The sequence below is a fragment of the Pygoscelis adeliae genome, unplaced genomic scaffold (genome assembly GCF_000699105.1).
Source record: "Pygoscelis adeliae isolate BGI_AS28 unplaced genomic scaffold, ASM69910v1 Scaffold318, whole genome shotgun sequence".
Lineage (NCBI taxonomy): Eukaryota > Metazoa > Chordata > Aves > Sphenisciformes > Spheniscidae > Pygoscelis > Pygoscelis adeliae.
Genome location: NW_008825430.1, coordinates 4,495,191 through 4,505,176, shown reverse-complemented (window position 1 = coordinate 4,505,176; position 9,986 = coordinate 4,495,191). Strand labels below are relative to the sequence as shown.

Below are 9,986 nucleotides of genomic sequence, written 5' to 3'. Positions count from 1 at the left end.
GGGGTGGCCCTCCGCTAGTTCAGGGGGTTTGGCTTGGATGGAAGCTTTGGGGGAATTTCTTTTGCCAGAGTAAAAATCCACAGTTGATCAATGAGAAACATGTAGAGAAATCTGAGGACTATAACACCGAAAAATAAAGGCAAACCGGTTAGATTCACGTGACCACCCTGAGCTTAGGCACAACATAAACTTATGAAAAAAACGTCGTCACATCATTAACGGTGAAACAAATTCAGGAACGTATCAATGTCAAATATCAATTTAAAAATAATTGGACGAAGTGATAATATTTTTATACCATGAATGATACACTGTGTAGGTCTATGCTTTTGAAAACATTTAGTAGAGGAAGTCTTCAGTAAGTTATTGAGTTGCGTGTTCGCCTTTCCATTTCTTATCGTATGAAAGCTTTTCTTTAGCTGAGTGTTCTCAGGAATCGTCCTTGACCTTCCTCTGTTCTGCCCTCCACTTCTGGAGGTAGGAACGTGTCATGGGAAAGGAACACCTGGGACCAACTGGCCTCGTACTGCAGGCATCGCATCTTCTAATTCCTTGCAAGGGGTACAATTATTAGAAAAACGAACTCAAGCTCAGGGATGGATGGAGGTGTCTCACTGAGTTGTACTAACGATACTACAATCTTTTCCGCATTATTCTGCACCCATTTGCTAACTAATAGACTGTCTGCCTTTGCTGTGGTGCTGTATGCTGTGCAGCTCTTAACTGGCTTCTGCTATATAAATACATATATAGTTAAATTTTCACCACAGTGTAAAAAATGAAGAAGGTTATGTGAGTCGTTTTAGTGACTTTGCCAACCTAGTTTCCGTATATATCTTTTCTCCCATTCATCTAGCTCGGTTGGATTTGTCTGAACTTAGCCCGTAGCCTCTCTCATCTTGACAATGTGAATAATTTTGTTCGAAATGGTGTGCTTTGCTCTCTCGTTGCATAACGTTTCCTCCTTCCCCGAATTATTATTATTTCCACTATTTTACAACTTCTGGCAAGCAATGTTTATGCATTTCTGCTGTTATTAATCTGCTCTAGGGGTTTGTTTGTAGCGTTCCTAAGTTATTGAATCTCGTAGTTTGATGTCTTCCTGCGATTGCGTATCCTTTTGGCCGAGGCTGTGGTAGCTGCGCGGGGTTTTGCGCTGAGAGGCGCCAGGCAGCATCCTGTAGCCACGTGTATTTGCACACGGTAGGTTAATACCGGGGTGAATGCATACGCTCTGTGCACTGACCGTAAAGTGTAGCAGTGGCTTCTGTTTAACAGCGGAGTCTGGTCGTCGTTATTTGGTGCCACAGAAATCTGTAACCTGACTTTTTAAATCCTCCTTTATTAGGATTATTTCAAGGAACAGCTGGGTCTGAGGGTCCAGCTGCCATTCTAAAATAGGGAAATCTGAGAACAGCAGTGACAAAAAGGTAGCAGGCCGTTTGCTATCTGTTGGCAGCACAGGTGGAACGGTGCTTTTGTTAATACTGTCCTTTTTTCCTATTGATGTTTCCGACATGTGAAAAACAAACACTAGTGTTGTCTTTTCCAGGGCTGGTCTGATCTATTTTGTTGTAAAAATAAAAAGTCTATTTCCGGGTACAATTCCTTCTCCTGTTTACCGTTTCAGCTATCAGGACGTGCACATCATGGATGGTTTCTGGCTTTGGTTTACAGCTAAAATGCAAAAAATGTAGGTAGTTACGATGTCTCTGTACATCGTAAGGAGAAAAATCAGCTTAGGAAAGGTGCAAAAAGAGGTTTTTTTACAAGTTATCTAACAGCGATCGTTATTAATGATCAGAGTTCTGCAATCAGTAGTACATGGTCTTAACCCAGCCTCTGGTCCTCTCTGCTGTGTTTTCACTTGGTGTATATTGTTCATTTAAAGATCCACTTAAATGAACGAGACCGTCCATGGAAGAAGGGACCCATAGCCAAAGGAAAAGCTGTCCAACGCTCGATACTTGGAAGATGGTTCAATTCCTTGTCCTGCCACAGACTTTCTGTTTGACCTCAAACAAGGCACTTCTTTCCCCTGACAGGACAGTGCAGTGGAGAGGCTCTCGTGTGGTTGACGGTGTTTAAGGCAGCACAACGGTTGGTTCCATGTAAACGTGATCGGTCAGTGAGGATACCAGGACCTGGCCTTTGGCTTCCTGAGGATGCCTGTTTACAAAGCTGCAGATAATTCATACCGCAATGTATGCTTTGCTTTGCATTCGTCGTAGATCTTGTCTGATGACAAGAACTACAATTCTTTACACAACACAAAACCTGGGAGATTTTGAGAACTGGGTGAAGACACCATCTTGTAAACGTCACAGCTATTACTGTAACATGCACGATGTAGGAACTGATTCATCCATGTTCATCTGGGGACCACAGAGCAATGGGCTGCTGTGTCACAAGGCTGGGAGCATGTATGCTCCGGGGCGGTGCTCGCTAGGGGAGGTACAGCCTCTTGTTCCACGGTAAATCAGCACCTGTCCGCTGCAGAATCAAGCCTGCAGAGCCTGATAGTTATCGAAAGGGGTTAAAATATCATTGGTGCCCCACAGAAAATAACGAGGCGGTTTTCTTCCAGTTGCTATCAAATGGGCACTTGCACTGTCACTTGTAACACTGGTCAGCAGCATTGCTGATAGTCTCAGTCAATCGTGATATTAAGTCTTATCCGAGGGACCGTCAGTCAACCACCACTGGTACAGCTCAGCAGCAGGGTGTTTCTGTTCACGTCGGAGCTGAAGCTCACAGATGACGAATTGTGGGTGGAGTTGCCGTTTCACAGTCCGTTTTGTCTGTATAAAAAGACTCTGCTCTCCAGGATTTTCAGCCTAGCGCTTCACACCGCCCTCAGTTTCAGACAGTAACTATGTTATGTTTTTATTTTAGAAAAGCTAATTAACCTTGCATGGATTTTCAAATAATCACTTAAGTTCTAAAGATGGAAGAAACCTACCTTCCGGTTCCACAAAGTTACCAGTTGCAATGAGCAGAAATAGAGGATGGTTGCTTCATTATTTTATAACTAAACCTTACCGCTCTAAAAGCAAGGGCGAGTCTCTCCCTGCAGGAGACACGACAGACGGACAGGTCTCTCCAGACTTTGCCATTTTCTATACTTGACGCATCACTGGAGCGTCAAAGCACCGTACACAATCCCACCAATATCTGTAACGCTGAGGTTTGTTCTGTCATCTTCTTCCTGTAGGTAGGAATTGAGTGATTTAAAGGTTGCTTTTTTTAAGTAAGACTGGCTTAAATCATCATATGATCACTGTATAATTAGTCACAATTTTTGTATGGAAACAAGACTAGTGGTTATGATCTAAAAATATGACGATACCCAGAAACAGGTTATAAATTCATCAGGCATTGTGAAGAAATCTACTTCCTCCCCAGGACTTAGCTTCATGTTTTGAATGGTTCTGAATAATACCACTAATGCTATTTTAGAAACAATCAGGAATTAGTTATTATATAACTTTATTCTGCATCAGTGGGAGAAGCATTAATGTTTCATCTATCTTTAATCGCCAGTGAAAAACCTATCATGTTATCTGAATCAAAGGGATTACATCCCTTTATATCTTCTATAAATAGCAGTACATTCATATGGATAATTTTGCAATACACATGATGGTTATTCTCTTATAAAGGGCATGATTGAACTCCCATTAAAGTGAATTGATGTCTCGCATTTTATTTGCATAGGAGTTGTCAGTCCCTCAGTAAAGAAAGAAGCCGACTGTAATATAAACTACGGAGTGCCATAAGCGGTACCAAGGTTCAGGAAGGCTCATCCAATTTTGAAGCGGAGTTTCTGATCACCGAATGATTATCCTAGAGGTTCAGGCCTAGTCTAATATTAGGACAACATAATTGTTAATTATTTACCAGTCTCCATATGGGACTAAGCCAGTTGCTAGGAACAGAACGTGAAATAACCCTACATTAGCCCTGGAGAAAAACAGCATTTTAAATACACGGGGATTTTTAGAGATTCTTTGCTACAGTATGACAGAGGATGGCAAACTGGGCTTGGGAAGAGAAGAGGTTTGGCGACGTCGTTACTCGCCCAGAGCCAGCCATGTGTAATGTGCCAGCTCACCAAATAAACAGCCAGCTCAGTGCCACGTGCAGCTGAGAGCGCTCCCCACCAGACCCAGAGACACCCTCTCGAAGGACCCCGTTCTGTAAACCCTCAAACGGGTTGCTCGCTTTGATCCACCAAATGATCGTGCTGTGTCCTGGATGGACGGGGTTAGAAAAGGTGACTAAACCGGAGCAGTTCAGTGCTCCTTATGTCGTGAATTCTCCAGAAGTTTTTTGGGGAAAACCGACAGAAAAGTTGGGGGATTCTAGAAGACCAAATCCTTTTCTACAGATCTCTCTTCCATTTTCTACCTATGTGAGTTTCTTTCACTGTCTACTGTCTCTATCGACATCAGGACCTGTGGCTAATACCATTTTTATCATACACACAAAAAATTTGGTTTCATAATGCTTTGCTGTATGTTCCTGTCATAATTCTGTGCTGTGCTGGCCCTAATGCATCCTTTCTAGCTTTTCTGAGATTTCTGAACCTCCTAGTTCAAAACCAAGATGAAATTTTGTACCACAGAACATGATCTCTGAGTATACATCTCCCATATGTTCATCGTTAGAAAGTACATATTGCTTTTTAAGCATAAAAATGAAAAAAAGGAACCTTATTTGTATGTCAAATAAGGGAGTATTTTTTTTTTTTTTTTTTTTTTTAAAGTTTGAGCTTTCGACGGCCCAGCCTTATTTTTCATAGCAGTTCCTGGACAGCAGAGAGGTCCCCTGCCTGGCATTGGATTAAGTGTATTGGTGGGAGCACTCCATTGCCTGGATGGCGCGGGACAATCACCCTCCCTCTCCTGAGCATCTGCTTGTGTTGCACAAACACGGCTCTTAATCATAATGGCCCCAATCCTATTTATTTGGTCCAGTATCAATTTAACTTGGGATTTATTCCACCTGTTTCTTATTTTTATCTTTAGCTACTTGAGCCTGTTTAAAGAAAGGGAAGAATTTCTTCACATTTGCAGATCAGTTTCTCAGCTATTTTTCAAAGCGCAAATATCCGCCACTGTGGATATGGAGATAGTTTAAAATAGATCGTGCATCAGGATTTCCAACATCAGTTGCCATGATTCGGAAAGGAAAAGTGAGAACAATTTCTCAAATCTGATTATAAAAAAGAGATCATTTTTTCTATAAAAATGCAAAGAACTCTATTGGATTATTTCCCATTCAGCGCATCTCTTTTTACCTAATAAACGCACATTGCCATGCAGCTCCATTCTTAGCTTGTACACGCTATCAGAAGCCAGAAATTCACATTGTCTGTATCACAGTATTCTCATCTCTACAGGACCCCAGAGACATTATGTTTTTCTAGGTGTGTAGCCTGTGTTTTAGACAGCATGAGTGACCTGATGTGCCTTTGTAGCTGCTGGTCCATAGAAGGTTCTACAGTTCAGGTTGTTCCAACACTTCTCAAGGGATCCAAGCAAATGTGAGTGGGACCTCTCTGACATCTGACATTAATTCAGCAGAGGACTGATTCCATCTCGGAAAGAAATACCTGTATCAGCAGTAGAAAAGTACGACAGTATTATGGTATCAGCAGAAACCACAGCCGAGCTACTCTAGCAGACCCTTTCAGTAGTGTATAAGGATTATAACCAAAAAGTACTTATGGAACACAGCAAAGTATAGAGGAGTTATAGCACAGCAGGTGTTGACTACATAGAGCAATAATGATTTTATGCAGGCTGACTAATGGCACCCTTTTTGTCTTTGAAAACATATTTTTAATCCTGACGTTGACAGGCATAGGTGAAAAAGCTGCCCCAAATAAAAGAGAAGTATGTATTTCTTTCTTTAGAAGGAATCAAAGGTAAAAATATAGCAATGGAGTCTTTGAAGCTCACTGCGAAACATCTGTGTTCCACAAAGATTTAAAAGTAGCGCATGGTTAGCAGAAATGCTACCTCTTCCAGTTCTGCACTACCCTGAATCAGCACAGATCTCGCCCGTTGGGCATCAAACAGCACGCTTTGCTGTGTAACAGCGGGTATTCGAGCCCATGGTAAACTGTGGTGCTCCGTACTGAAACTAAATGGAAAAAAAACAAATGGGATTTGTGCTCCTCCATTCCCTACTCTCCTTGTTCGCTCTTCCCAGTGAGTTTGATGGGAAACTCCATGGTCTTATCCGTGGTCCCTCATTCCGCTTCCCTCGGTGTCCCTAATGCAGCGTAACATTCATCAGCGTATCGCCTCTGCAATTAGACTGAACATCTCCTTTCTGCTGTGTGACACCTGATCTGCTTTTGTATGCTCAAAATAACAGTAGCTAGGAGCTGTTGGTTAGTGACGATTGCTTTTTTGACTGATGAAAGTTTGGAGTACGTTTGTTTCGTACAGTCATCATAACAAAGGAAATCCAGTGGATATAATCTGTAGAAAGTAAACAGTATGTGCACACTCAGAAAAGTCAAACCACAATGAGAAGCAGCACAGACAGCATATGGCCCTGTTACATACACAAAATTAACAGTACGAAATCCAATTAGGAAGGTGGAGATCATAATCATCACATTAGACAGCAATTTCCAGAGTATGTGAACTCAAGACTTCAGCATTTCCTTCCCAGACTGAATCATGCTGAATTGTTAGATTTATCTTGTTCCCATGGTTTCCGATAATGTGATTGTGGTGAAACGTCAGTAGAGAGCATAAAGCCGGAACATGAACGACAGGCGTTTCAGCGGAGCTTTCACTAGCCTGAACAGCAGGGTGCAAGCTCCAGAGAAGCTTGACTACTTACAGGGATTGTGGACAAAGAAATTCCCTAAGCAGTTCCTTTTGCTTTTGTTCAGCCACTGAAGAAAAGGAAAATTTCAGTTGTGAAAGGGAAAATATCAAGGGAATTTCTCCTGCAAATGTATGCATGCGAGAAAAGCGTGATTTCAAGCTCTTCCGTGCACCGCTAATCTAACGAGGGTTATCCAACATAGTGCTTCGTGCCATGAGAGAACTTAGACTGATACATCTTTAATATCTGGGTTTATATTTCTCTTTGGGTATCCTTGCTGCACACGGTCAAATATCTTATCTTCCTAATAATTAAAAGGAAACCGTTACAATATTGAAAACTGTCATGTGTTGAAAAGTGTGTCCTGGCGTGTCTTGCCTTTATGGCTAAGCACTTCAGTAATTCGCAAAGAAATCAAAAACGCCTGGTACGCACAGATCATACTCTGCAGTAAGTACCCATTAGCACCTGGCTTCAACCTCGCAAACCTTTCCACAAAAGCCGCTGCGTACGTGGTCTGGCCGATATCGGTAAAACAATTCTTAGCTGTGTTCCCTGGTGGGAACCCGTGCAACACCGTACAACCGAGGGAGAGGTACTGGTGCCAGGCACCCTGCGCAACAGAAATGCTGCACCTCAGCCAGGGAAACTGTTACGTACTCTTACCAGTTATTCTTCCAACAGTATGTAATTAACCTAACCTTGGGATTACATTTCTGTCTTTTCCAGGGATGCAATTAAACTCTAATAAAATAACCATTTAAACTCTTAAATAGAGTTTTAAAAAGCTCTAATCGCCTCAAAGAAATTTTTCAGCCCAGTTAATGACTGCTAGCTGAAATGTTACGTTTTTAATGAGTTTATCCAAAGAAACTTAGAGAAGGTGCCTGATGCCTCAGTACAGAAATGTTGTACTGCAGCTGAATTTGTTTTTACAGTTTAAACAAATATCACTTTTAAATAAAACGCTTTCATTGTTTAACAAGTAGTTTTGGTAACGAATTGTATCAACTAAACGTATGTAGAACTAGTGTTCTCCTTAAGCACCAAGTACACAAAAACATTAGCTCTTTTGGACTTTTTTTGCCAAGATGTCTCTCACACTCATCACATATAATAGAATTTTGGCAATATAAGAATTTTTCACAACTGCTGTAACTTCGTGAAAGGTCAGATGCTGACTAACTTCCTAAAAGAAAATCGCAATTTAAAGAACAGTTGAATTCCACCATGACATTTGGAATGGCTTGACAATGACGTCACACTTTGAAAACAGGGACAACAAACAGAGCAGTAATAAGGAAAAAAATGAGAGTGTATAGGGGAAATAATGCTTTTTCTTGGAATAGGATGTTTAAGTTTTTCAAGTCACGGCTTATCATGCCTTGCAGTATTTCATAGAACTCCAGATTTTTCAAATTTGTAATTCTACTCATTGTTCTCTTCCCTTTCTATAGGTTGCTGATTTCTAGTCTTTTCGATAAATAGAAAAATGAGATATGTTTTAATATTTAGTATTTTAATAGTGAAACTCTAAGCAAATGTAACATTTTCATTTGGTTTTCGAATAAAGGAAAAATAAAGATCAGGCTTGCAGCTCATATGAAGAGCGACAGAACCCGCATGGATTTTGTTAGCTTGTGACGAGGACCTGGCCAAAGGCAATCAGAGTTTGGGTTGATACATAAGCCAGATGTAGGTGCCAGTTGGCTGGTTTCCATATCAACCGTAACTTCGAAATTTGCGAATGCAAAAACTCAGCTGTAAAACTGCACAGCTAGCTGTGTAATTCGGAGGGCTCTGGTGCTGGTGTGGGAAACGGGGCAGACTTGGGAGGGCCTGGAGCCCAATTAAAGTCCCCAGCTAATGCTGGTTCTGATCAAACATTAATTCTCTTTCACTCCATCCATTTACAGGCAGAGTCTGGCTCTAGAATTGGTTCTGGACAGGAGAAAAAGAGCGAGTAAAGACAGAGAGTCCTTTGTCATATGAAAAATTATATGACAGTGACTATTTGGACCATGCAAATGACATTTTCTTGTTACTGATCAGTTAGGATCATCTAACAAGGACTGACATTCAAGTTTTAAAACTTAAAGAGTTTGTGAAATACTAAGTCCGTATTTTTTTCATGACCGTGTTTTGAATGCCTGCAGGTGCCCCATGCAGCAGACTAATTTACAGATGATCTTTTGAGCTATAAGTAGCATATCCCCACTGCAAGAATTATTTTGATGATAAGTGCTATCATTTGTAGCCAAAAATCTTGAAATGAGACTACCAATCAGCATACTTTAAAGCTGCTTAGGTAACCAGAATGTACCAAAAAGCCAGCCAAGACGGTGTGGGTGAGCTTTCAGCCATCAGCAAAGCTGGGGTAAGATAGAAATACCTCAAGGCATAACATTTTGTTTCTTGTTTGTCAGCATTGGACTGATTTCTGTGGCTCTGCCACTTTCCTCTGCCTTTAGCCAAAAGAACAAGCAGATGCTGCTGTTTCTAAGCAAATTAAATAAAACAGATTTATCTCTATGGAAAAGGATAAGTTCCCAATGTTTTTTCTTATCTATGTCTCAAAGCTTCTCTTTGCCGCTGCACCCAGGAGGCTCCCAAGCGTACCGTACCCTTCCTTGCTATTCCTTGGCTACTGCTGCACAGGCAGCCCCAGCGCTTCCCACACCCCCTCCGCTGAGCCAGGGCGTCTTGCTGCTTTGTTTTCATCAATAAAGTGTAAATGTGACTCTCGACTCTTCAGGACTCTTATCAGCTAAATGGAGATACTCATAATGCTTTATTGTTAACAGTGAGTGAAGCCGCAAGAAGCTCAGTACTCCTGGATGGTTGAAATCTTGAGGAGCAGCATCAGTCAGGCAGTGCAGCAGGAGCCATGTCTCTGCCCTTCCGAAAAGAGCTGGAGAAGTACAAGAATATTAATGAAGATGAAATACTCAGCAAACTCTCGGAGGATGAACTGAAACAGCTAGAGCATGTTCTTGATGACCTGGATCCTGAGGTTAGTAACGGGGACCGGGGGGGTCATAGTTCAGAAGCTATTATAAATGCCATGTACGGCACCTTTTTTTATTTGTATTCTGTTACAGTAGGGGCAGTGTGCCCTAAAGGATGAGCAGCTC

At 41.5% G+C, this 9,986-nt stretch overlaps 1 protein-coding gene and 1 long non-coding RNA gene across 2 annotated transcripts in view; one reads left to right on the top strand and one right to left on the bottom strand.

The window, feature by feature from the left end:
• Positions 1 to 9,567: 9,567 nt before the first annotated feature.
• The window catches only part of TMOD2 (tropomodulin 2 (neuronal)), a 24,124-nt gene continuing 23,705 nt past the window's right edge, over positions 9,568 to 9,986 (top strand). Inside the window, exon 1 of the mRNA XM_009330962.1 lies at positions 9,568 to 9,865. Within this exon, the coding sequence (XP_009329237.1) occupies positions 9,740 to 9,865 (126 nt within the window). The 5' untranslated portion in view covers positions 9,568 to 9,739. The remainder of the gene's footprint in view (positions 9,866 to 9,986) is intronic.
• LOC103922762 overlaps positions 9,699 to 9,986 on the bottom strand; it is a 1,501-nt gene continuing 1,213 nt past the window's right edge. The window contains exon 3 of the long non-coding RNA XR_663897.1: positions 9,699 to 9,763. This is a non-coding gene — a long non-coding RNA (uncharacterized LOC103922762). The remainder of the gene's footprint in view (positions 9,764 to 9,986) is intronic.